The 26710-nt window shown below is 51.6% G+C and overlaps 2 protein-coding genes across 8 annotated transcripts in view; one reads left to right on the plus strand and one right to left on the minus strand.

Moving 5' to 3' along the window:
* Positions 1 to 401: 401 nt before the first annotated feature.
* ASXL1 (ASXL transcriptional regulator 1) lies at positions 402 to 18629 on the plus strand. 4 transcript variants are annotated; one of them, XM_042800950.1, is made up of 12 exons: positions 403 to 529; positions 5383 to 5465; positions 8304 to 8412; positions 9507 to 9627; positions 9702 to 9799; positions 10131 to 10224; positions 10513 to 10665; positions 11092 to 11255; positions 11355 to 11451; positions 11943 to 12048; positions 12506 to 13121; positions 13844 to 18629. In XM_042800950.1, exons 1-12 carry the CDS (start codon positions 470 to 472, stop codon positions 16748 to 16750), a joined length of 4608 nt encoding a protein of 1535 aa, XP_042656884.1. In that variant the 5' UTR covers positions 403 to 469; the 3' UTR covers positions 16751 to 18629. The 4 variants fall into 4 exon arrangements, with proteins under 4 accessions (XP_042656885.1, XP_042656886.1, XP_042656884.1 ...); XM_033002141.2 differs by lacking the exon at positions 403 to 529 and adding an exon at positions 830 to 4914; XM_042800951.1 differs by lacking the exons at positions 10131 to 10224; positions 10513 to 10665; positions 11092 to 11255; ... (2 more) ...; positions 12506 to 13121; positions 13844 to 18629 and adding an exon at positions 9054 to 9148 and having other exon boundaries at positions 402 to 529.
* Positions 18630 to 20859: 2230 nt separating this feature from the next.
* Positions 20860 to 26710, minus strand: part of NOL4L (nucleolar protein 4 like) — a 64777-nt gene continuing 58926 nt past the window's right edge. For all 4 annotated transcript variants that reach the window (XM_042800962.1, XM_042800961.1, XM_042800964.1 and 1 more), the window contains one exon: positions 20860 to 25594. In XM_042800962.1, the coding sequence (XP_042656896.1) occupies positions 25395 to 25594 (200 nt within the window). In that variant the 3' untranslated portion in view covers positions 20860 to 25394. The remainder of the gene's footprint in view (positions 25595 to 26710) is intronic.

Here is a 26710-nt window from a genome sequence, read left to right on the forward strand (position 1 = left end):
GGCAGCGCCCGCCGGGAGCTGTAGTCCAGCGGCGGCCGAGGGTTCGCGGCGGTGGCGGCGGCGGGGACTACAACTCCCGGCAGCCTTTGCGGTTTGTTTTCCTTCAAACCAGGCGCCCGCCCCTCCGGTCGCGGCGCGCGGGCCCCCCCGTGTCCCGCCGCGGCCACCGTCGCAGAGCCCCGCCCCCTCCCCCCCTGCTCCCGGCCCTTTGACCCCGTTGTTATGTCGGGCCCGAGCCGCCGCCGCCGCCGCCGCCGCCTCCTCCCGTAGCGCCCGGAGCCGCCCCCCCCCCCCTTCCCCCGCCTCGCGCCCCCGCCCGCCCCGCCCCGCCTCCCCGCGCGCCCGCCCGCCCGCCCGCCCGCGCGCTCCTGCCCCGCCCGCCCGCGCGCCCGTCCGCCCGCCCGCCCGCCTAACGGTCCGCGCCCGCCGCGCCGCCGCCCCGCGCGGGAGGAGGAGGAGGAGGAGGAGGATGAAGGAGATGAAGCAGCGGAGGAAGAAGGAGCGCACGTGGGCCGAGGCCGCCCGCCTGGTGAGGCGGCGGCGGGGGGGGGGGGGGGGGGGGGGGGAGCGGCTGGAGTGGGGGGTGGGCGCCGCCCCGCCGCGGAGGGCCTGGGGTGGGCCCCGGGGAGGGGGCGCGGGGGCTCCACCGGGCCCCGAGGGGCCTCCCTCGCCGGGCCCTGGCTCCGGTCCCTGCTCCAGTCCCGGGGCTGGCGGCGCCGCCTGAGGCGGGTGGGCGGGGGGGGGGGGGGGTGAGCTGGGGTGGGGGGGCGGCGTCGCCGGTGCCCCCCGCCCCCGGGCTGCTGCGGCCGGTTCCCCCCCCCTCACCCCCCGGTTGTTTTCCATCTTGAGCCGGGGGGACGGGAGGACGTCGGCCGAGGGAGGGGGGGGCCCTCGGCCCGCTGAGGGGGCTCCGGGACGAGCTGCCCAACTCCCGGGGGCCGCCGCCTGCTCCCGCCGGGCCGCGGTGCGGGGCACCGGCGGGGCCCGGGACAGGCTCCCGGGGAGGTGCCGTCCCGCAGCGGCAGCGGGTCGGTGTTCGCTGCCTCGGTGGTTGCCCGCAGCCTGGCACGGGCAGGGCTGGGGCCGCTCTTGCTGTGGGCACGGTTCGTTTTCTTCCCTTTCAGACGACTTCAGGCTCAGAAGGGGGAACCGGAGCCCCCGGAGAGAGGCCTGGCCTCAAGTCTGGGCAGTAGCTGCAGTCAAAAGTTTCTGGTTGAAATTCCTGAGGCTGCGGGTTTCTTCCATGCACCAGCAGCGCCCAGAGCGCGGGCGGTGTGAGCCTCGGGGCTGGCATCGCTGTGGTCGGATGTTATTGTGTCACTTCGGGTTTTAGGAGACGTAGCTGCAGGCATGTCTTAGGGTTTTTTTGTCTCTGAGAATCTGCTTGTTGAAGGCTTAAACTTCCAAACCCCGGCCTGCTTTAATGGTGTTTGCGTAGGTTTGTTGGGACACTGCTGTCGTTTGACCGTTGCGGTGGGAGAAGGATAATTTCTCCCCATGAAGCGTTGAAGCCTGCCTTGAACCCCATTTATAAACTAGGGAATGTAAAAAGAAAAATAACTTTAGCGTCTTTCAGAACTAGGCAGAAGTTTTATTTAAGGGGTGCGTTTGGAGGTGTTTAGGCTTGTTGCTTTGGCATGGAGTGCTGATGGCCACCGCTCTCTGCTGCTGCAGCTGGCTGGAAGGAGCTTGCTCTCCTTGGCCTCTGCCTGGGAGCTGCTCGCTCTCGGTGACACGGTGACGCAGATGTGTGCAGGTACAGGAGTGCCCCTACACGGAGTAAGGGATGATCCGACTGCCCGCGGCCGGCGTGAGCGGATCTCTGGGGTTTCCTCCCCGTAGCCCTGTCAGCAGTACTCGACTTGTGAGGATATGGGTCTGCTTGCTGTCTAGTGTGTGGACATCTGTAGAAACAGATTTACAAGGCTTGAGGGTGTCTTGTTTCCTTGTTCTTACTGTTGTGTGTGTGTTTATTTTAGTTTTGCCTGGCCAGGCTATGCATCGGAGCACATAAATGTTCAGGAGGAACAGTATGGGTGAGTCCAGCTGAGACTCGTGTCTGCTGTTGAGGATGTTCAGGATAGGTCTTGGTTCTCCTTCTGAGTAAGATTTCTTTGGCTATCAGAGTGTTTTCTTACTGCTTGCCAGGAGGAAACCTAATCAGACAAGCATCTATCTTCCAGCAACTTGCATAATCTTTTGTGTGTAAATTATAATATTTTAGACCCGCATGACTGCGCTTGGAAAACTGGAGAAAGGCATAAGCTGGCCACTGTAGAGCTTCACTGCAGGAATCTGGTGGTGTAGTACTTGCTCATGCGTTTCTGTTTGAGATCCTGGTTCTGTGGGCCAGGCGCGTCGCTGCGGGTGGCGGGGATGCTTTCCTGGTGGGTGACCTCGGGGGCAGAGGCAGTGCTAGGTGACCTTGCACAGAGTCACCTCACTCAAATGCCCTGAGCTCTCACAGGTGAAAAAAATCAGTATTTAGAGCTGCCCAAAGCAGCACATGGAACTGTGACTCTAAAGCAGTGTCCTGTTACACTCCCACATGTGATGGGAAGGGGGTCTCTTCGCGCAGTTCCTCTCACCTGTCTTTTGGTCGGAACCTCAGGCGCGGTGGGTGCAGGAGATGTCTGAGCCTCAACAGCATCTTAGAGCCATTGATGAACCAGAAATAGAACGATCTCATGCTAGATTATCCACTTAGAGAGACCTGCAGTTGCGTAGCTGCACTTCCAGCTTGCAGGACTGATTGTAAATCCACTAAAAATAGATCTTTATTTAACACTAGTCTTACACATGCTCCCTGTCAAAACGCTTTTAATTTTCCTTTCTGACGCGCACTATTGTGTTTTGTATTCCTCCTGATGTTTCTGAGAATCATAGGCAAAAATGCTTTTCAGTGTTGCTGCTCCTACAGAGCTCATACTATACACATTCCATAAAATAAGCCTTTAAAGATTCATTTGAACCATAAGACTATTCAACAAGTGCTATCAGAACTAGATGTCTAGTAAATTAATTGGGGGAGTGATGTAAACTTCCACAATTAGGGACACAGGAACCCTTGACTTTCAGTATTATAAATAGTGGAGGGCCCAAAAAAAAAAAATCTTTTTTAGGGGTAAGGAAGAGCTAATGTTGTTTAATTTGAGCTCCTGGTGGAAGGGTGACGTGGCACCGGCAGTGTCAGGTCGGAGGGGGATGGAGGGCCAGTGCTGGGGACTGGGCTGTGGTGGCTAAAGCTGCAGGATCTGCTCTCCCCCAGTTCTTCCATTAAGCAATCTGTACACTTAATATAGCTGTTGATTGGAAATTGTTCCCCTGAGCGTAGATTCTTTTATCTTTATGTAAATGCTCGTTCATGCTCAGTTTTAGGCTGTGTATTTTGCTTGCTTTGCCTGTCACTTGAGAGAGGTTTTATAAGCTGTGAAGAATTTACTTATTTTTCAGAACAGGCATGTTGTTCCATTTTGTGGCTCTCTCACTTGGCTCAGGAGTGATGTGTTTCCCCTTGTCAGCCGTCTGCTCCCTTTGAGTGACGGGGGGTGACAGTGCATGAGGAGGGCTTGGCAATGTTGTAACCTGTGGAGGGGTTTTGATTAGTGGAGGAAAAAGTGTGATGGAGCTATTTTGACTCCGAATTAAAATTGTTTACCCTCTCTGAATACGACTTCTCACTTTCTTTGATCTTTTCTTTAAACCCTTTGTGTTTTCATTGTCTTTTATCTCAGGTTACATAGTTCTCAAATTTCTGTCCCCTACCAGGTTAACACCACTGATGCTTATGATCTTCAAGCATCTGAAAAATACATGTTGAATGGATATGATTTAAGAAATTCCTTTCATAACAAAATATAGCTGAAGTGCAGAACCACAGTGACGTGTTGGGTTTCTCTTTTCTTGGGGAGGTTGGAGATGGTGTGGAGATACAAATGGTGCCCTGCACAATGTAGGGGTTTTTGTTTGGGTGTTTTTTGTTTGATTTTTTTTTTTTTTTTTTTTTTTTTTGCCAATGTCCTGTTCATGCAACTCCAGAAGGCAGACTGCAGGCTTTGTGCCTTGCCACAGTGCTGCAGTGGCTCTGGTCTGGATGTAGCTGATATAAATAGGGCATTTGGGTTCCTCCACTGGCTTCGCACACAAGTCAAACTGAAAGGCAGCATCGTGTTGCTGGTTCCTCTAAAGCATGGTGACAAATGAAATCAGGATTGTGCATCATCGTGGCCATGACATTAGGGGAATTTAGCCCACGGTCATGATCAAGAAGTTCCCAGGTGAACACCCATTGCTGCTTTTCTTGGATGTTTCCAGCCATGCTCTGGGCCTGTATCGCAGCCTTTTTGCTCGGACTTTCGCATTCCGCGCGCGGCGCTGCCCGCTTCACGGAGGGCGCAGGAGGCGGCGCGTGTTCGGGGGCTGTCGGGGACTCCGCTCCCAAAGAAACGCCGTGGCTTAAATCTACTGCAGCTTATTTTTGTTCACTGTTTCCTGTTTATGTGGGTAATCTTCTTATCCGCAGAAATGTCCAGTCCCCTTTTTGAAGCCTTGAGTTCTTGCTTGTAGACATTTTGGAGCAGTAAGTTCCACAGACAGAAAAACAAAATAAAAATGCAATAGCCTCTTTAGTTCTTCGCACGTAAGTGGCAATTCTATTCTTAATATAATATATGAAAGGATGAGTTGTTATTTATTGTACTGCCTTTTTAATACCTGGTTTTACTGATTTTCTTTCAAAGGCAAGCAGTCCAAATCTTTTTAGTGTCTCAAGCCATAATTTTTTTTCCACATCCTTTGCTGTTACTGTTGTCCTTTTCTGAATTCTGTCCTTCTCTGACAAGAATTCTGACTCTTACCCGTGGTACCCTTCTTGAGATGGAGCGAAGATGAAATGAATGCAGTAATCCAAGGAAGGTACGCTATTGAATTACATAGTTGTACAGTAATACTTTTATTGGCAGAAAAATACTGGATGCTTTATTGAGAGGTAGGAAGGTATATGGCAGGGAGAACATTTTATGCCATTAAAGGTCACTAACCACTTTAGAATTTTGAATGTTGTATGTGGCAGCAGCTTGGCCTAATGTATATTGAAGTCTGTGGTAAAGCTTCCACTGGTTTCATGCCATGGGGTCAGGGCCAAATTCTGCTGCTTTTTCTCTCATCCATGTTTGTATTTCAGTTAATTAGGGACCAGATTAAGGTAAGCCTTTTGTGACGCTTACCATGGTCTAATCTTGAGATAGTCTGAAATTTTTAGCATGTGTCTTTTGCAGATGAACATGAGAGGCATATTATTGGATCTGAACTGCGGCTTATGGAGTAGTTCTGTGAATGCAGAAGCAAATTCTGAAATGACACGTGGTCTTTCTGTCTTTTCAGGTGCTGGAAAATTACTCTGATGCTCCTATGACCCCAAAACAGATTCTGCAGGTCATAGAGGCTGAAGGACTAAAGGAAATGAGGTTAGTATTGATGATCTTGTCTGAAACAGTGTGGAGCGTGGGGGAGGCTGCATAGGAAGGCTTGTGTTCCTTCGTGCAGTTCTGCCTCATCTTCAGCCCACTTTTCTTCTTTTTTTTTTACCTCTTTCCAGCATGGTACTTTCAGGTGACAGCATAGACATTTATATACAGGTTGTAGGGTGTTTTTTTCTTTGACAATAACTGGAAGCTGTTCTTGGATTTTTTGATAGCATACAGAGTCCCCTTCGTCCATCTATTGTAAAATAAATGCCTATTGCAGATCAGACTCCTGCATTGTGTTGTACTTACCACTTACTTGTATGGTGTTCTCATAAGCCGCTCACAGTAGTTTCTGCTATTGTGACTCCAGTTTGAGAACAGGTTAAGTTTTGTTCCTGCTGACGCTTCATTTCTAGAGCGGACATTATTTTTAGGAGACTCAGAAAAGTCTTCCTTATATTACTCTACTGGCTTCTGCTCAGATTTTTGAGCACCGTGATAGTGCAGCTCACAGTGTTGTGGCTCTTGACATTGTACAGAGGAGATGCCCATCTCAGTGTGGGTTTCATATGGAAAAGAACCTGATGTGGAGCCTTGGAAATGACAGGAGTGGGAGACTGTTTTCCTTCGTTAAGTTCCTGTGAACTTCCATCTGTTTCTGTGACAGTAGTAGAATAGAAATACAGAGTGTTGCAGATCAAAATAGGCAACCATGATAGTCCAAATGCCTCAGTTAGTGCTGCGTGGCAAAAAAAGAAAGTTTGACTACCAGAGGCAGAAAAAACTGTCTCTTTTGGCTGCTGCCCATTGATTGACTTCTGGGGAATCCAGATGCATGGACTGTTCCTAGTCTTGCTTGCCCCTCACCTTGGTTCTCTGGACTGTTTTCCACTGTGGTGTTTGCCTTTCCTGAACCTGTACTGTACCTGGCTACAGAAGGTAAGTTGATTTCATCTGGGATCTACAACTCAAGATGGTAGCTTGTTTCTGCTCTTTATTTGTGCCTGAAATCAGGAAGGAGCTGGGATGGTTTGAACAGTGACAGTTGGTGATGGGTACAGAGGTGTCTTGTGTAGGAATTGCCATTGTTTGGAGGGGGACGATGCTGATGCGTGTTGCTGCATCGATACTGGTGCTGTTAGAACACCCACCTGCCACTGGCGATCCTTTCCGAGGAGATCTTCACTGGTTTGGATGTGGGTGGTGGTTTCACAGCTCTGAGTAGAATTCAACAGGCTTTTAACGAGGACCTTCGTTCAGCTTTGTTTTAATCAATACTCTGCACCTTTCTTACATCAGTCCTATTACTTAAGCAGAGATTTGAAGATCTACATGCGTAGGCTGCCCTCTGCTAAAGGTAACAGCAGGTCTCTTTTCACACACCTAAATTACCTGGGTGCTCTCCCAGTTTTGACAAGTGACCTGTCACAGTACCTAACTAAAGACCAGACTTTGGAGCATGTGTCAAGTTAAATCCCACGGAGCTAAATTGTTCCTTTAAAGGTCGGTGTTTTTCCCTTGGGATATCTGTTTTTCCTTCCTCGGTCATTAATTCTCTGCTTTTAGAAAAGACTGTTTTCCTCGGAGCGTGATTGTTCACAGAATAAAGGCAGTGATCCTGCCTAGCTAAATATGCCACGGGCTTGGCCGGTACGTGTATAGAAACCCTTCCTGAAACTCCATTTCCTGAGGGAAATAGCTTGGTGGCTCGAGACGTTTTTCCCTTTGAATCAGTACGGAGCCAGTGTTCCCTGGTTTGGGGTCACGCTGCTCTGCTGGGAGCCCCGTTCCTTACGGGTGCCATTAATGGTCCTGCTGATGCTCAAGCCAGGACACTGGGGCCCAGCACCATTGCCGAGTTCTAGCTTCCAGGAGAGTTTTAATTGTTTGCTTTTTTTCTCAGTTTGGGGAAAACTTTTTATTTTGCCGTTCTAAGAAACCCTGTGGCTGGGTAGCGTGCTTGAGGCGTCTGTTAAACACAGAAGGGAAAACACCAACAGGACAGAAGGGTGGAAATTTTTTCATAGTATCTAAAAGTGACACGGGGTTATTTTGTCTGTTGCCAGTGCTTGTGAAGAAATGTCCAAAAAACAAACTCATTCAGGGTAGAAACAGAAATTGCTTTAAGTTTTCGATTTGAGAATTATTTTCTTTGAAATATTTTGACTTAATCCAATTTTCGGTTTCACTTTTAGTAAGAAGGAAATCGATACTGCTTTAATATCTCTTCCAGGTAACTTTCTGCCTGTGCATGTGTGACTTACTGGAAAATATGAGATTGCGTGGCACAGAAGTTCCGTCAGTGTGAGCGTAGGACGATTGCTTTAACCAGGGAGTTACGTAGGACTTAACAAATTAGTGCAGCAGACCTTTTTTAACTAACTCTGCTAGTACACTTTTGTCTGTGATACATCAGGGAAGACATTCTAGAAACACGTATGTGTACAATTTATGTTGGTTTTGTTTACATCTTTCTGCTGCTGAGTAAATCTGGATTTTTTTTTTGTAAAATCAGTCCAACTCTGAAAGTTTCAAGCAGAGAAAAGGAGGAAACAGGTAATAAAAGCTAGGAACGTCTAAAAATGGCTGAGAGTAACTTCAAAATTGGCACAACATTTCCTGTTTTCTGCTGATTGCTTTGCTGTGGTGTGTTATACAGGTCAGAAAGGAAAAGGGTAATACTGCTCTGACGGAGGTGCCCGTCGCCTGAAGTTAATGAGCATCATCTCTGTTCCCCTCGCTCAGCTAAATGGTGCCCATTTAAACAGACCTTGCAGGCCGTTTTCTTGATAAGGCTATTTCTTAAAACTTACTGTTTCCTTTTTCCCTCTGTTTCAGTGGCACTTCTCCCCTAGCCTGCCTCAACGCCATGCTCCATTCCAATTCAAGGGGAGGTGACGGGCTCTTCTACAAATTGCCTGGACGCATCAGCCTTTTCACACTCAAGGTAAATGCCGAGTTCCCGCTCTGAGCTGAGGGCCGAGGTGCAAGTGCTGCTCGTGAAGCGTAGCTGAGCGTCAGGCTGCCGCCGAGCTGAATGTGCTGCGCGGGAGATCAGCGTCTCACAGAGTGTCTGCAATTCGTTATTTCATTAGAGCTTGTACCTTTCAGCTTTATTCAGCCGCATATGGTCAATTCCTCTTTTAAAAACCCTATTATTTCTTGAGTTGCACAAACAAGATAAATCCTCTTATTCTAGTGCTTGGTGTCCAACCCAGGTGGCTGCTTATCAAGAGTCCCATGCACTCCTTTTCGGCCAGCCACGAGAGAACACAGCCAACTGATAAATGAAACTGGTCCAAGAGCTTGTAGCTACGAGTAAAATCTTGATAGGAAAACGTATATTCATTCCTCTGGTTATTTGTTTTGTGTTCCACTGCATTCTGTGTATATTTAGCATCACCATTTTCCTCTGATCTTGAGGCCTCTCTGGAATGTTTGTCCCAGTAATCTTAAATGTTGAAAATGTTTCTGGTCTTGGGCTTTTCTTTTGCATTGTTCTATACTGTTAGTTTCCCTGATAAATCTCCGCTTGACAGACAACATGCATCTCAGTTATTTCATTTTCATCTTTTTTTCTGCTGTCAGAAAATATTATTGAATTGCCATATTTTGCTGAAAACAGATGAAATTGAAATGGCTTTGATTATACAAATAGTGAATACATCTCCTCAGCTTACTGTGTAAGTAGTTGGCTACTCTGCTGCTGCCTGTTCTTTCACAGTAAGAATCAGATATTTCTCTTTATTAGAAATTGCTGACTTGCAGAAAAATGTGACGAATTATTTACATATTTTGGATATGTTTGAGTTACTTATCTAAGAGGCGTCTAGAAGGTGTGCTAACAGTATAGATGACTTCTGTTCCACTGTGAGCCCAAATATACTTTCAAATATCTTTCTGCTTCAAGGATTGAAATAGGGAAGATGAAAAACATTAAGCTTAAACCCTACATCCACCAAACCATCTGCTCCCATTGGTTGAAGTTGGAGCGGTTGGGAGGGAGGCCTGTAGCCACCCCGGTTCTGTTTGCCTGTTTAGAAGGATGCCTTGCAGTGGTCTCGGAATCTGTCTGTGCCAGAAGGGGAGGAGCTGGAGGATACAGCGGATGCAGAGAGTTGCGAGTCCAATGAAGCAAGCACTGTGAGTGGTGATAATGATGGTAAGTGTCTAGTGACATTAAACTGAAGTTATAGGATCGACTTCTGTGTCTGACTGAGTGCCCGTCCCTTTCAGTGTCTCTTGATGAAACCTCCTCTAATGCCTCGTGTTCCACGGAATCTCAGAGCAAGGGACCCGCTGCTACCCGGGAGAGCTGCAGAACCGCCTCCCAGGTAGGGAGAGGTGGGACTAAGGGGAAGGCTGAGCCCTCCCAAGGGGAGCTGTCGTCACTGCGTGATAGTTGGGTGGCCGTGACAGGGACTAGTTGTGCACAGGTGCCTCGGGGGAGTTGTGGGGCTGACCACTGAGGGTGGGGAGTTTGCAGAACGGGGAGGGATCATGTCGTTTTGAATTGTCTGCAATTCATAAATGTAATGGCGCCTGAAGAGCCACCTAGGAGCTAGGCAGCTCTTTAACTGAGGAACGTGCTGCTTAGAAGATTATTTTGCCCCTCCCTAATGTCTTTGTTCCTTTGTTTTGTTTTCGTTTCTTTCTGGTCTGCAGACAACCAAACAAAAGAAAAAGACTGGTGTAATGCTGCCACGTGTTGTCTTAACACCACTGAAAGTAAATGGGGCACACATGGAGTCTGCCTCTGGTGAGCATCACTTGTGCTGTCGTGGTTTTCCAATGACTGCATAGGTGGCTTTTAATCAGTAGTCCCTAGTTATCTGTAACTTTGCTTGAGGATTTCTTTAACACTTGATGAGCATGCGTGTGACTGTAGAGAGTTGTGTATATGTTCAACTCCAAAATAGTTGGTAACCGGGCAATATCCTGTAATAGTGGATCTGTTATTAGCAGGTAATTCTTGTATGTTAAACTGCTCTCCAAGTTGGGCTTCTGCCGTTCTTTGCCTAATTTTATGAAATTGTTTTGCTTTTAGGCTTCACAGGAAGGCATGCCGATGGGGAGAGCAGTAGCACATCCAGCAGCAGCAGCAGCTCTATGGCCCTGTGCAAAGCCACCTTGCGTAGCAGAACAGAAATAAACAGGGATCCTCCGCAGCTTCTGCGAGGCATCCGAAAGCCCACAGCTGGTAGGTGCTTCTGGTGAAAGTTAGAGGAATAATTGGCCATAAAAGCAGGCGGTGTTGAAGTCTGTGTCTGTCTGAGAAAGGGACACCAAGGTTCTCTTCCTTTGGAAGTCATGTGACAGTCCTGAGGCTTGCAAGCCAGACCTTCCTCCCCAAACATTATTGAGACAATTGTTTAGAAGTTTGCTCACTCTGAAGAGCAGCATCAAGAATTGTACCTGAATGACAGGAATGGGGCCTCCTATCACAATTCCAGATGCACATTTATTATTTAGTGTGTTTGAGAGCCTGTCTTCGTATTTGAATACTGCAGTCTTTTCTCCTGTATCTTCCTCCTTTTGCTGTAGTAGCTTGAGATTAATTCCTTGCCCATAATGAAATATTTTGGTACAACAATGTTTATTTTACTTGCTTGTCCTTAAACTACAGGGCAAATGAAACGAAACAGGGGTGAGGATATTGACTTTGAAACACCCGGTTCCATTCTGGTCAATACAAACCTGCGAGCTCTGATAAACTCCAGAACCTTTAACGCGCTCCCGTCGCACTTCCAGCAGCAGCTTCTTTACCTCCTTCCAGAAGTTGACAGACAGGTACGAGGGTGCAGCACTTGGATGTTCCCCATGCATCTCCTCCTGATTGCAGGCCACCTGAGCAAACGTTTTCTCTTTGTCCGGGGTTTGTCCCGTTAGGTTGGGGCCGACGGGCTGATGCGCCTCAGTGGCAGTGCTCTGAATAACGAATTCTTCACCCACGCCGCGCAGAGCTGGAGGGAGCGGCTGGCTGATGGTGAGTGGGTTTGCTTTCCTAGGTGGCTGGGAGGATAGGTACTCATTTTGTGGGATTTGTTTGTTTTTCTTTGACGGTTAATGAATGGGAATTTAGTCCAGCTTTGCAGTGCATCTGGCTATGTTGCCCCCAAATTCTCTTCTTTTTTTTCTTTTAAATTCAAAGATAAGTATTCCTTTGGTGACCTTCAGAACAAAGTGGTGGAGGTATGAGTAGTACCAGACTTAACTTTCCTTAAATGGCAGCCTGTGTCTGGTAAAACATGGTGGGTTTGTTTTTTTTTTTTTTTTTCAGACTTGCTTGAGCCTGTGTGGCCATTGCCCTTAAGGAGTTGCAGGCAGCCTGTGGATCCATAGTAGGGTGGAGAGCAGGGCAGTAGTAGAAAATCTGTCCTTTGTATATATAGCTACTGTACTGTTAAAACACAACAGGTTTTACTTGCAGAATTGGTTTTGTTTGGAACTGAATTTCAGTCTCTTGTTTTCCTGTAGGTGAATTCACTCATGAGATGCAAGTTCGAATTCGGCAGGAGATGGAAAAGGAAAAGAGAGTGGAGCAATGGAAAGAAAAGTTCTTTGAGGACTACTATGGACAAAAGTGAGAAATTTTACCTCATCTGTCCTGGTTTATCTGTCTCTAGGCAGGTGGCAGAGTGTGTTTCTGCTTGCGGATACCTGAGAAGATGCAGCATAAATTCCTTGAAAAATACAGGTCGTGGGGTGAATCATTCAGTCTGTTGCTCCAGGGAAATCCTGAGTGGAACTGGCTGGGTCACAGCAGAATTTTATAGCTCATCTATTTTGTTTCCAAGTCAAGTTAATATTACTCATTTTCCGTCACAGATCTTTTCTCATTCCCTGTGATAGTAACGTGAGATAGCAGACGTATAGGCTGTCTCGTTGCAGACTGACTTAATGAGGTTTTGAGGAGGCTTTGCTTTGTGATCTGTATGTTACTGTGTAGGGTGGCACGCAGCACAGCTATACGTAAAAGATGAAAAGCTTCAATTAGGATGGGCTTTAGCTTTTAGCTAGTTTTTATGTTTGCCTCATAGGTTGGGCTTGACCCAAGAAGAATCCCAGGAGCAGAATTCGGTGCAAGAAGATGCTGAGAACAGGACGGGACTCTCTGCTAAAGGAGAAGCGAGGCTGCCGCGCGGTCCTTCTACACGGCAGAGAGACGGGCACTTCAAAAAACGCTCCCGGGCCGACCTGCGGTGCAGAGCCAGGAGGAGCCTGTACAAACTGCGTGAACCTGAGCAGACAGAAGCTGCCAAAGAGACTGCTGCTGTGGGAGCAGATTCCTCTCTTCGTAAAGAGACAAAGCCCGAGGCGGACCTGAAGAAAGACGACCCGACCAGCCCGTCGGCTGCGGGACTGAAGCCAGAGAGTTCAGAACTGCACCTCTCTCCAGAGACTTCCAAGCTGCACAGTAAATCGGAAGATCTGTCGCTGGCAGCTGCGGACAGAATTCCCGCTTTGCCCCAGGAGAACTCTGCTCGGGACTCCAAGGACCAGAAGAGGAAATGCTTTGAGGAGGCTGCCTCTGCGTCCTTCCCCGAAAAGAAGCCCCGGCTTGAAGATCGTCAGTCCTTTCGTAACACAATTGAAAGTGTTCACCCAGAAAAGCCACAGCCTACTAAAGAGGAGCCAAAAGTCCCACCCATCCGGGTAGGAAAGAGAATTACAGCTGCTTGGTATCTCGGGGCTGTTATGCTCCCTGGTATCAAAACATTTGTTAAAATGCCCTGTGTTGTCATCTTAAGCGAAGAAGTGGAAGGGTTTCATTGGTAGGGCTGGCTACGCGCCCCTGATTACCACAGTCTACTATCTTATTTAGACAGGCAAAGAATGGAAAATCATTCCAAGGTCCTTGCACAAGAGCGCAGAGTAACCTTGACTTTCTCTGTTAGTTTTCATTTCTGTGGATACAGAAATCGCTTTTCCTGAAACTAGCTGACTTGTTGCAAGAGAGACCTTCACATTGTGTTCTTTATGCTGCATAGTTTCTCAGTTCCTTAACTTTTGGGCAGACTCTTAGCATTCCTTCTGACTTTTCCTGTTTTGACTAGAGGTATCCATCTTGCTAGCTTCAGGGAAGTCATCCTGATGTAAAGGAGACCATTTTGATTTCTGAAATCGCTTATTTTGTATTTATCTGCGGCCTCTGGTAAAACCATATTAACTGAGCTTTACATATCGCATGACAGCACGTGAGCAGAGGCTACGGGGAGCATGCTACTTCTCTGCCAAAATTAGGTTTTAAGTCGGAATTTTAAATCTCTGTTGAATCCTCGTGATAAGAATTGTGATGAACAGGTGCTAGCAAATTGCATTTCACTGTCTGAGAATGGCCAAGTGTTAGAAGTAACTGCTTTTTCCCTCTCTTTCAGATTCAACTTTCACGTATTAAACCACCCTGGGTGGTTAAAGGTCAGCCCGCTTACCAGATATGCCCCAGGATCATCCCCAGCACGGAGCCCTCCAGCCGGGGCAGGACTGGGGCCAGAACACTCGCAGACATTAAGGCCCGTGCTCTGCAAGCCCGAGCCCAGCGAGAAGCTGCTACAGCCGCCATCGGAGGTGGGGGTGGCCCGGGTGGAGGGAGAAGCCCTGACGAAGGAGGTGGTGGAGGAGCAGCCAGCAGCCACGCAGAGCACAGGAGATCAAAGAGAACTCACGGAAAGCGTTCGTCAGATCTACAACGAACACAATTACTGTCGTCTCTCCATCTGAACGGAGCAAGGGCTGACCCTGAGGTGGCTGCTCAGGAGGCTAACGCGAATTCCTTCCTCTCTCCGAGACAAGACCCCTTTTCTTTAAAGCGTGAGGGAAGCGGTGATCTGGAAGGCGCTGCAGGCAGTAGCTCAGGGGAGGCTCAGCCCGGTGATGGTTTGGCTAGAAGGCAATCCTGTGATGCTTTGACTGGGTCGTCCTTAGGCAGTGCAACCTCCGAGAGGCAGGAGGAGAGCCCGGAGCAGCTCCTCCGTGACCCAAGGACCGAAACCCCATCTTGTGTTGCATCACAGGAGAGGCAAAGTGCAAAGCTGAAACGTGTGGTTCCTCCAGTAAACGGTCTGTCGTGTTCTCAGGTGCCGGGAGCTGTGGGAGAGGGGGCTGTGTCAGAACTCAGAGATGTTAGTGCTCCCGCCGTGCAGTTGGATTATCACCCTGAGCTAAAGGAACATTCCTCCAGTTGTCCTGCCCTTCTGCCAGAATTGTCATCGGGTGGTAAGGGATGCCACGAGCCAGAAAGGGTATCTAGATTCAGATTTAATGGCTCTGAAACGTTTGGGGAAAAATGCGTCGCTGGCAGCGATAGCTCCCAAACGGTGACTGCTGGAGCGGAGGAAGCAGCCCCTGCGCTGTATGACGCTGCACACCTGCAGGCACGGAGAGAGAGCGATGGCAAACTAAATAATGAAGAACAGAATCCAGAGTCGCTGGTGAAACCCTCTTCACACAATGACTTCGGTTCCCAGAATAGGCTAGATACCTCTGAACAAGTGCAGCCGAGGGAGAGGTGCCCCAGAACAGAACCAGAAAGTGCACATCAGCCTCTGAGAGAGACGCAAGAGTTCAAGGCAGACGGAGATGATGAAATACAGAGTGTGCACAGTGAAACTACAGATACCGCTTCAGATTTTGAAGCCGACGAGAACGCAGAGATGGATATATGTTTCAGAAGTGTCAGCTGTCGGCAGGTGGCTGGGAAAGATTCCTCCCGTCACAGCAGCAGGGAGAGTCGTGATAGGATTAGATCAGCATCCTCTGTGGAAGCGGATAGTCTGGCCCGCGCTGTGGATTTCCCTGCAGTCGCAGCGACGAGCACCCCGCCTCCATCTCAGAGGTGGGGACCACCCGCCCCATCGCCCCAGAAAGCCGAGCGGCCGGCGGGTTCTGCTCAGCCCGGACCCTCTGCTGAAACCAAGAACCCTTTGGTGATGCAGCTGCTTAAGGGGAACCTTCCGGTGGAGGAAGTTCTCCCGGTGCCTCACACCAACATCAAGCTGGAAATTACTCAGCCGCTGCTGGACACGCAGTCAGAAAGCCTCTCCCTGCAACTGGAGAGAGGTAGCAGTTGCTTTTTTGGCAAAGAATCTTCTCCAGATGTAGGAATGAAGACGAGCGCCCGCAGCAGGGGCGAGGACTTCCACTCAGTGAGATCTTCTGTAGATCCCCAGGAAGAGAAGCGTGGAGCAGGGGCAGCGCTGCCTCGGGCAGAGGCTGTGGAGGATCGACCTATTCCAGAAAAACATTCCAAAGTTGGCTCGGCTTTAAGCTGCCAAGACCAACTGGCAAATGTGGCAAGTGCCTCGCAGAAGCCTGAAGATGCAGGCCCTCGGGAAAGAACATTTTCTTCCTGTAGCTTTGAGGAGCAAAAGGAGTTGTCCAAGGCCCACCGGGTGCCACAGCACAGCCCGTTGGCAAGCGGTGTCACAAATAAAAGTCCAGAGAAGTTGGACGCCGCGACGGAGCCTCAGTTTTTATCTCCCACTGTAACTTCTCTGGGTCCAAACCAGACTGGAGGCGCATCAGTCAATAAAAATTATGTTGGAGTTCAAGGCAAAAAACTCTTTGGTTCTGGTTTTCCTTGCAACCCCAGTGTGAGACTACATCACTCCAGGGCTTTGGATCAAGCTCCGGCCATGGGAACCTTGTCCCCCAGCAAACAGATGCCTCCGAACAAGAGCTGTGCATCAGGAGAAGGAGTGCCGGCTGCAAGGGAAGAATGGACTTCAAAGCAGCACACCGACGCCCTGGGAGGAATCAAAAATGAGAATGTGCTGGCGTGTGGCAGCCCAGCCAAGAGTAACGCGGAGAACCAGAAGGATGCAGCACAAAACCCCGTGGAGCTGACTGAGCACTTGCGAAGTGTTCCGCTGGTTATGGACTTGCCATTTTTTAAGTTTTCAAGGGGACCAGGAAAAGGACAGAGTCACCCTTTGGAGCCTTCTTCCGTACCCTCCCAGCTCAATATCAAGCAGGCATTTTATGGGAAGCTTTCTAAGCTGCAGCTTAATTCCGCCAGCTTTAATTATTCATCCAACACTCCAGCTTTTCCCAGAAGTCTTGCTGGGAGCATGATGCAGCTAACCCACAAAGCGAACTTTGCTGCAAACCGTAACACGTCCCTTTCCGTGCAGATGTTTGCCGACAGCGGCAGTGTTGACGAGATCTCCTTCAAGTGCTCGTGCAGCCTTAAAGCCATGATCATGTGTAAAGGCTGCGGGGCGTTTTGTCACGATGACTGTATAGGACCTTCTAAGCTTTGTGTATTGTGCCTTGTGGTGAGATAATAAATTATGGCCATGGGACAAATTGTATATTCGGTGTGTGTATTTTGATAGCGACTGATCCTAAGACCTGTACACAAAATACTATTCTGTTTATAGTAGAAACGCTCTTACACTTTGTTTTGGTGAGGAAAGCTGACTTCCCTTCCCACTAAAATCTCCAGCGCAAAACCCGTTCTTGCTCACGGTTCCACTCCAGTCTCGGTGGGCTGCGCCCCACGGGAGCCATCCTCCTGCTTCGTGCTGTCGTGGAAATACCGATTGTGCTCTGGTACCCGTGCTGAGGCCGACGCCTGGGCGAGAGGCAGTTCGCTGCGGCGACCCGTGGACCCCCTGTCGAGGAGACCTTTACGTCCAAAGGAACTGGAACAGGGTGTTTTCTATTTCAGGGCTGCGCGAGGTGAGGCCCTACAGTCTTCCACTCTTCCCCTCCCGCCACCTCCGTCCTCGGTTCGCGTGGGAGGCGCCGCTGCACAGCACGTGGGAGCAACGAGCTGCTCTGCCGGGCCGGCTCCGCGCGGGCTTGGGACGCTGCGTGGGGGCTGGTGCCCAGGGACGGGCCCCACGGGCGGCTGCAGAGCTGGATACAGCTCCCCCCCCCTGCCCCATCGCGGGTGGAGCCAACTCGGAGGATGCAAGAAAGAAGAGAGGAAAAAAAAAAAAAAATATAAAGTGGCAGGTGCCAAGAGAACGCCTTCGGCTGGTGCGCAGGAAGATGTGGGGCCCGGGGGCCTGGCTGCTGTGACGTGGGGCCCGGGGGGCCTGGCTGCTGTGACTGCTCGTGGCCGGCTGCCCCCAGCCAGCCCGGGGGACCGGGGATGTGGCCAGCGGCCCCGGCGTCGCAGCCCTGCAGCGGGGACCTTAACGCGGCAGCAGCTGGCCGCTTGCGAGCGTCTGGCTGTGCGTCTGTGTGACCATCACCTAACGTTTAAAGCAGTGGGGTTTTTTTCCTTTTATTTTTATATTTTCATTCTTGGATGTATAAAGTGAATTATTTGACTCCTGTAAGTAGCCTCTATGCATCTGTTTGATCATGTATTTATATGTTGTACACAGTACTGGCCAACTCTGTAAATGGATGTAATGTACATAGAACATAAAGGGTTCTTTTTTTTTTTTTTTTTTCCCCCCTTGGATTTTCAGGCTCTACAGCAGTATTGCATTAAATGGTGTTAGTTATTAATCTGCATCTGTAGTCAGAGCCACTGTATTCTCTCTTGCCTAACGTGAGGCTGGACAGGCAGCAGTGCCCCCCCCTGCCCTGGGGCTGGTGGTTCTCGCTGCTCCCGCCGAGCGAGCGCCAGTTGCGGCCGGAGCTGCGTTGCAGGGTGGCGAACAGCCTTGTGCAGCCAGAGATTGAGGGCAAAAATGGGACTCTTCCTCTTTGGAGCGATGACTTCCCAAGAAAGAATTGCTTCACTGAGGGCGGGGGTTAGCTGTTCTATTTAAGCAGGCACGGGCGAGAGTTGGAGGGGGGTTATTTTTATTTTTTTCTTGTCCCTTTTCTAGCTCTATCCTACCTCCCTTGACCATGCACCTTCGGGGTTTTTTTTAACTGTGCAAGTCCCTGTTTGAGATGCCGGCCTGAGGGCTGCAGCAGGTGTAGTCTCCCAACTGGTTTCTCCTTAAGGCTCGAGTTGTGGGAAGGGGGGAGCCGCCCGCGCACCCCGGGGTGCCCGCCCTGGGCGCTGGCAGAACCTGCTTACCAAAGATGGGGAGCGGAGCTGGGGGGCCCGGCGCTGGGGGGCCCGGCGCTGCCTCCCTCGGGGCCACGGCCGTGTGCGCGGGTGGAAGCGGTCGGGTTCGCAGAGCCCTCCGGGGGGGGCCTGCCCCTGTATGTCCCTTGTGCTGTTGGAAAAATAAACACTCTGTAAAACCTGCATTTGCGGTTTCAATCCTCTTTTTTTTTTTTTTTTTTTTTTTTTTTTTTTCTGAAGTCACCCTCTGTGCTTTCCGAGGCAAGATTGCTTTTCCTTCCCTCTTTTTGAACTGGGAGTGCTCCAGAGCTCTGCGCAGGAGGGGAGGGGGCCGCGTTGCTGCCTCGAGCTCCCTTCAGTCGATTTTTGCAGATAACTGAAGACGGCGCAGCTCCTGCAGCAGCAGCGGGGGGGGGGGGGGGGGGGGGGGGGGGGGGGGGGGGGGGGGGGGGGGGGGGGGGGGGGGGGGGGGGGCCGGGGCAGCCGCTACCCCGGGGCTCCCACAGCAGCTGCCGGGGCAGCTCCTGCTCTGCAGTCACCGCGCAGAGTGTTAATTGTCGGGTGGATGGATCTGAGAGTGTTCTCTAAGAGCGTAAGGATGTGATGCCAATTACACTGTTTATTGACCCTCCCTGTAAACTTCAGTGATGTGCCCTCTCTCTCTTTTTCTAGGTAGTCAGAAAATAACGCGAGTGACTTGTGTTACACCTCCGGTTCTGGGTGTGGATCTTCAGCAAATCAGACGGTGATCTCAGAGCTTGGGCCGCGGGAGCATTTGGATCCGTACGGTGATATAATGTCTAACTCCCCTCTGGTCTCTAGTGCTCCGGCGTGGCAACACCGCCGCGGTGGTGCCCCGCTCCCCCAGTTCCTCCACGCCACCACCGCTGGGGTTCGCTGGGCACGAGCGCAGCCTCCCCCCTCGGCTCCGCTCGCTCCAGAAGCGGGGTGAGAAGGGGGCCAAGGCTGAGGATTCCTGCGCTCGAGTGCGCGGGAAGCGCCGTCCCAAACGCGGGAGGAGGTTTCTGGTTCAAACGCTGCCTTGCGCCCGCTGGGAGTCGAGGTTGACCCGGGTGGGAACAGGGGTCCTGGCTGGAACCCGCCGGCCTCGGCACGCCGGGGGCTGCGGCGGCACCGGGGCAGCGGCTCTTCTGGCCGGGTTCTGTGGGTTCTGGTGGCTCACTGATGGGCTCCTGGCCCTGGCAGGCTTTGCCTGCGAGGCCCGAGTGTGGTTAAGGACGTCCAGATAATGTAAGACACGCTAAGGATGTCTAAGTAATGAAAAAAAGTAAGTAGTTTCTTAGATAAGCTTTAAAATCGCCAAATAACTGACATCAGGTTTTCTGTTGGTGTGGTGGGAGATGTCAGTTCCCTCGAGAATAGGGGAGCTTGGGGGTTTTGAGCATAAAACCCTACCGAGGTCAGAATTTCACACAGGGCAATATAGATAGATAGATATATATATTTTTTTCTCTCCGCGATGTTTCTGAGGGAGAACAGACTCTCTCTCGCAGACCCCCCGCGGCTGGGGCCGTGGCTCAGCGGGTGTTTCCGAAGCTGCTGGCGGTTGGTTTGCAGCCCCGGGGTGCCCGAGCCCCCGCCGCTTCCAATTTGGGAGCAAAGCTGGGCCGGGAGCTTGGAGTCGCTGAACCCGACTGAGGCGCTTGGCCTGCGGGGGGGGAGCCCGGGGAGCCCGGCGTGCTGGGGCACACGGGGGGGGGGGGCTGGTCACCTCGGGGGGGTCCGTCCGGGCATCGCCGGCAGCCAGAGCCGGGCCGGGCACAAAGCCGGGGTTTCCACCAAAGCTGCAGCCGATTTGACTCGTCTGTGCTGGGTTCTCCTGCCTGTCAGCCGCTGATGCACGTCAGGAGGTGGTTATCTACACGGCGCTTTCAGAGCAACATTTCGTGGATGCAAAGGTTTATTATACTTAGTGAATAAAGCTGATAACGAAAAATCAGTATTTTCCATGAGGGAGAGGGAGAACTTTCCACAAACTTCAATGAAAACTCCATTATTCTTTTTTTTTTTTCCTTTTTTTTTTTTTTTCTCACAAAACCAGACACTTCACAAAATTAATTTTGTCAAAATATAAGTTAAGCATAAATCTGTGACTAGCCCCACTTGTGAGTGCTAACGCTGCTCCCTATGGTACCCGCGCTGTCTGTTAAGGAATGGAAAGCACAGCTTACGTCAACATTTTTGAAAGATGTTGTGGGGTTTGTTTTGTTTGGTTTTTTTTTTTTTTTTCTTTTGACACCTAAATTTAGCCCCGCTCTGGTGACCGGCCGCGCTGACCTCTCGCCCGCGTAGGCTGGGGCTGGCGGCGGGCGAGGGGCAGCACCCACCGGTGCTCGACAGTGGAGGAGAAAGCCCTTTTTGTTATACAGTGTTTATTAAGTAGATTCAGTCTTATATATGATATACAGATTCAAAAGAAAAAAAAAAAAAAAAAAAGGATTCCACATACTTATGAAATCAGTGCATTTAGCAAGTAATACCATGGAGATAACAGCTTGATTAACAGCTCATTGGTCTTTGTTAAGTGAGGGGAACAGGGAGTTGGCCTGTGCTAATCATTCCACAAACAGAACAGAATTAAGTTGCATCACATATATAATAGACACACATTCTAAGAATTAAAATATTAAGCCACATTTACTGGAAAAATCCACAGTATATAACACAAATAACTCTTATCAAGCTCGTTGAGGAGGAAGTGCTCATCTGCTTAAGAGCCACATTAAGTTGCATAGGTGCCTATCTGCAAAATATCATTTCAAAATGGGTCAATTGATTAAGCGATAAAGTGTCACCTTCAAAGCTGGATTAAGTGCCATATGCTTCCTATCTGAGCGCTCCACAGAGCCGTCTTCTGCTTGGGTTGGGAGCCCCCCGCCTCCCCAGGGGACCCCCTCCCGCCCTCCCCGCCCGGGAGCCGCGGCCACCTCGGCCCATTTCCCCACGTTCCGTGAAGTGGTTCCAATTTCGCTGACGGGTGGTTCCCCCCCCCCATTTCCCTGCAAGCCCCCTCGGCTCCTGCGCTGAGCCGCCCGCCCGCGCCCTCGCAGGGGCAGCAGGAGGTGCTGAGGCGGCGGCGCGGCTCCGAGGTCTGGTGCTGCAGGTGACCGAGCTCCGGATCGGCTCTGGATTTGAATCGCAGCCAATCCGCAAATCGAGTACTGGGGGGAAAAAAAAAAAAAAAAAAAAAATAAAATAAATAAAAAAAAGCAATAGCTTGTGCAAAACCCAAAATTGCTTAAAGGGCGTTTCAATTTTCGGGGGCTCTTCCTCAGGGTAGGTTCGTGTGTCAGTGGGTGAGTGAAGCTGTGGCTTGGTTAAGCAGACGAACTGGGTGAGGTGCATCTTCCTCTTCAACAGCAGGTCTTGCAGAACAGACAGGGGCCGGGAGATCTGTACATGTAAACAGTACACTTTCACTGAGTCCAAAATTAGGAGCAAAAATACAAAGGTTCACATTGGTCTTAGGTAGATACAGGCGAAGAACTGAGCTGTACAGCTCCGAAACAACCAAACAAAAGTTTCTAAAGCACCACTAAATTATATAAAAATCAGACCATGGACGGATTGTAGTTGGTATTCTGGTGAAATACTATGCTACCTTGTAAAAAGTTTTACAAAAAATTACAAATCAAAAGCATATTAACCCTCTGAGTTCAAAGCAGCATTTTTTTTCATGAACTGGTACGAAATCCGACAGCCACTCGTGGGAGGGAAGTGGCCCTGTGGATCGGGGAGGTACAAGTTACGTCTGCTCGCAATCCCGGGAACGCTCTCCCATGTAGAAACACCGTCATGGGAACCGCACATCCAGGGCAGGATGGTTGTGTTGAAATAAAATAAAATTAAATTAAAAAAAAATATTTTCTCGACCAGTGATTAGCTTTTCTTAAACAAAACCAAGAACATCCAGACCATTTGCTAACCCAGCATTCTCCTTCCACCTCTCGGAATTATCTGCAAAGCCGGTGTATTCTGCTCCTGCTCACGCCTTCTCGTTGGGAACCCGGACTAGCGATTCCTGACCCCGTCCTGCCTAGTGAGAGCGCAGGGATGTGGCTGCGGAACAGTCCCGGAGCACAGAGGAGCCGCAACTGAGCACGGACCAGCTGAAGAGCACTGAGATGTCTGTGGAGCTCGCTCCAAAGAAACGATAAAGCTGCGGCTCACCGAAAAAAAAAAAAAAAAAAAAAAAAAAAAAAAGATCCCTGACAGAAATTCATAGTCAATCCCATTTGTTTCATAACTTGTCACAGATGTGGCTGTCACCGGGGCTTTGGGAATCTGAGTCTGTACCATTCAGCTGCAAGTTCTGAACATCAGTTGCTAGGACAGGGTAGACTGGGGAGACCCTCCGGTGCCACCGCGCGCCTCGGCTGCCTTCCGCAGCAGGTTAACAAAGTGTAAGAGCTACTAAACTTCAACACATGCTAAGACAAGTTCAAAGGTGATCTGGTAACGACAGCTAAAACTTGTATAAATAAAACGCTAACCAAACTGTAGCTGATGGTGATCTGTCCGTAAGCCCCTGGGTAACCTCTTTTTCAGTAAACTGGATGGCAAATTTATGGCTAAATGTTCTCGATGGCCTCTGACGGGGAGGGAGGCACCGACTCGGGTGGGATATCGCAGAGGGAGAATTCCGGGACAGCGATTGTCTCTGCCTCTCCTTCCTTAACGTTAAGACTTTCACAAATGGCTGCGGTTACATATTTTGTCAAAGGTTTTGTTACTTCATGGTATTCACACAAAAATAAATATTTACATAAATTCCAAGTATGGGAGGATGCGGTGGACAAACCAAGCAGGCTTGTGAAGTGCTGGGGAAAGCGTGAGCCTGAGCCCTGGCTGGGGGGGGGCTGGTGTCCCGGGCTGGCCCCCACCCCGCTCTCCGCCTGCCCAGGGCGGGGGGGACGGGGCGCTCGGCCCGGGGACCCGGGGCGGCCGCGATGCTCCCGGCTCCAGCATCGGCCCGGGTCTAACAAGCCACCACCTCATCTCTGCACGGACCCCCCACTGCACCGAACGGCCAGGGGTGAGGTCCCTTCGCTCCAAACGCTGCGGAAAGTTTCAGATTTGGGGAAAACAGTCAATGGAACGGTTTAATCCCTTCTGCTGCCGGGCAGGCGAGCCTGTCCTCAGGAGCCGGTGGCTTTGCCTGTACTAAGAGCAGGGCAGAGGTTTTGAGACTCTTCCAGTGTGTGGGGGAGTATGATCGGGTGTAATTGCTACTGAGTAAACTGCCCGGGTCTGCTCCTGGCCAGGACCAGCCGCTGCCACCGCCAAGAGCTCGAGCCCGTGCCAGCGGCGTCAGCCCCCCGGAGCAGCAGCCCCCGTCCCCCGGCTCAGAGCGGCCGGAAAAGAAGAAAAAAGCTGGCTCCAAAGAGAGAAAGTATCTACCTTTAAAACGAGCGTACAGGGGTTTAACGCTTATCGAATTGGTATCTCGCTGGGGGGCGGGGGGGGGTGTGAGGAGGAGCTGGGGTCCCCGGCAGCTCCGGGGTGCCGGAGCACGGTGCATTGCTTGGCTCGGCTCAGCAGCGCTGGCCTGAGCGCAGTCCCTGGGTTTAGCAGCACTGGTAGTAGGTATTGCACTGAGCAAAACGAAGTGCATTATTGGGGGGGGGGTAGAGGGGTGGGGGGGGTTGGAACGGGGCGTCGGACTACGGCTTCTCCACACTTTGGGAATCGTGGGCTTGTTCCAGGACTGCGAGCAGGGCCGGGGAGGGGGGGGAGGCCCCCGAAAGGCCTTTTGTCAGTTCTGCTGCCGGGGGGTGCCCGGCTCCATCCCCTGCAGCCACCCGGCATCGCCCCCACCACAGCCCGGCGGCTCCTAAAGGGCTTGTCCTGCCCCCCCCCCCCCCCCCCCTCCCCGGGGCCGCTTTCATGGGCGCTGGGGGGGGTGGGGGGCGAGGTGCCGCCGGAGCTGCCGGGTGGGTTCCAGCCTCCTCGGGTGGGTTCCAGCCTCCTCGGGTGGGTTCCAGCTCACCGTGCCCCGGGGCCGGCTCGGCCAGGCCTGGAAGAAGCCCACAATGGAGTGTGAGGTAGAGTACGGGTGGTGACCGCAAGACAGTGTTTCTCAGGTATTTCCTTCCTTCCTTCCTTCTCTTATCTGCAATGACTTAAATGAGCGCGAGACGTCCTTCTAGCCGGAGGTCTGCCGAGCGTGCCGAGGCTCTGCGGGAGGTTTAGACCCCCCTGCTGCTACAGGACCGCTTAGAACGGAGGTCTAAGCAGGACGCTTGCTTGCTCCCTTGTTCGGCTGCCACCTACGCTCACTGGAGGCTGAGCAGCCTCGGCGTTCAGGGCTGGATGGCAAACTTGCTCCCTGCGGGCCAAGGGCTCCCCAGAGAAACAGGCAGAGCTGCCTGGAAATTAGTAGTAGTGTAGTGATATGGAATGTGTTATTTCACAGGAATAAATTCCTTCTGATCAGACAGACAAAAAAACTGGCAATCTGTACAAACTCAAAAGAATCCATTTTCAGAAAAATAAATTACTAAGGGGAAAGGAGGGTCCATTTCTCAATAAATATGTGATTCAGCTCACCTAAGACTTGGAAATTATCTGGGGACGGGAATCTAACATTTGGGTCCACAAAGGTTATTCTAAATACATCTGCAGCCCCAAACCTCCCCAGGCTCCCTTCTGCCCTTGAAAGTCCCACATCCTTCCAAGCCGCAGGTTTGGCTCCTGGTCGGCCGGACGCACGGGTGTTGGTACGGTTCAAAAACGTGTCCTTGTGCCTGAAGTCCCAGGTGCTTGGAGTGTAAAAGAAAACAGGTCTTTTGGATTCCACCTTCTAAAACTACATGTACCCGCCGCTTCACAGGAGGACGATGGTGGTCCTGAGCAGGACACCGCTGGGAGCCTCTTTCTAGCAGGTATAAATTGTCTTCTCGACAGAGGAGCGACGCAGACACAGGGAGTCAGTTCTGCTGTAAAATGAGGTTTTCCAGTTCGTCTGCAGATCGAAGCAGAAACGCCGCCGACTCTCGGTAGCCGGCGATCAGCTGCCGCACCGCGCTGATCTCCGTGGGGCTGAGCTGGGCAGCCTGCATTCCCCTGCTGGTGCTGTTGGAGGGGGCCGTGCTGGAGGCCCCACCTTTCATGCTGAGATCGGTCGGACCTGCCGAGGAAAAGCGAGAGGGAAGCTCAGGCAGAGCAGCTTTGCAGACCGGCAGGACGGCCCCGGCAGAGCGCGCAGCCCCCGACAACGCGGGAAGCCGCAGCTCCCGCAAGGAGAGAGGCTGGAGGGGCCACGGGACGAAACGCCCGTCCTGCAGCCTGGCCCACCCGCTCTGCGACGGGTCGGGGTGTGGCTGCGCCCTGCCAGGAGCAAACGGTGCCTGGGGGCACCTGCCCCAGCAAAACCAGCCGCCAGGGTCCTGTTTGAACTCTGCCCGTGGCGAGGAAGGTCCCGCACGGGGCGTGTGGCCCTGGCTCAGTGCTGGGTAACACCACAGTGCCCGTCTGCGCCCTGCCCTGCCCGGGCTCTCACACCACCGCGGCCACCAGCGCGGGCACGTGCCTCAGGCAGAGCGGGGAGGGGGCTAAATGGTCTTGCTAGGCTGCACGCCCCTGTGGCTTACTGCGTAAATGAAATGAAGTCCTGCAAAATCGATGATCTGCCTGACGGGCAGGGATAATTTTTTTCTCCTAAGTTGGTCTTTGCTCCACCTCCATCACGTGCGATCGGCGTCTGGCCACGTACGTGTGTCTGTGCCCCGCAGAACAGGACACGCGGCTGCCCCAGGTCACAACCCACCCCCCACCCCCCCCCCCCCCGCCCCGGTCGCTACAGATCTTAAAGCTGCAAAAAGTCAGGAAATTATCAAGAGCCAGGAAACAGCACCGGCCGCTGCTCTGGCTGTCTGCAGACACGCGTGCACAACCACGCACACGCGTGGGCAGCCCTGTTGGGGTGGCCGGGCAGGGAAGGCTTGGGGAGCCGCACAGCCAGGGGAAAAACTGGATTTAGCTTTGTGGTGGGCTGAGAGAAGCCAGACAAGGTGCAAGAACCACACGCTCAACCAGAAATGGAGAGAAGATGAAAGACGTGTGCTAGAGATGCGATACTGGTCAGGGAGAGGAGGCAGGCGAGGCTGCAGCCTGGGGCAAGGAGAAAGAGAACACACCAAACTAATTAATCCCGGGGCCGTGGGCCGGAGCGCTGCAGCTGCTGGAGCAGTGGGTGATGCTGGAGAACAGCTCCGGGAGGGCTCAGCTCCTGCCGGGTGGCCTG

Source organism: Tyto alba, unplaced genomic scaffold (genome assembly GCF_018691265.1).
Source record: "Tyto alba isolate M040663 unplaced genomic scaffold, T.alba_DEE_v4.0 Super-Scaffold_33, whole genome shotgun sequence".
Taxonomy (NCBI): Eukaryota; Metazoa; Chordata; class Aves; order Strigiformes; family Tytonidae; genus Tyto; species Tyto alba.

What these genes read in the sequence shown, in the direction of transcription:
- ASXL1 (XM_042800950.1), top strand. Translation starts at nt 470, where the DNA reads ATGAAGGAGATGAAGCAGCGGAGGAAGAAGGAGCGCACGTGGGCCGAG. An exon ending in TGTGAGTGGTGATAATGATG is followed by an intron (nt 9,628 to 9,701) that starts GTAAGTGTCTAG and finishes CGTCCCTTTCAG; the next exon opens with TGTCTCTTGATGAAACCTCC. An exon ending in CATCCGAAAGCCCACAGCTG is followed by an intron (nt 10,666 to 11,091) that starts GTAGGTGCTTCT and finishes CTTAAACTACAG; the next exon opens with GGCAAATGAAACGAAACAGG.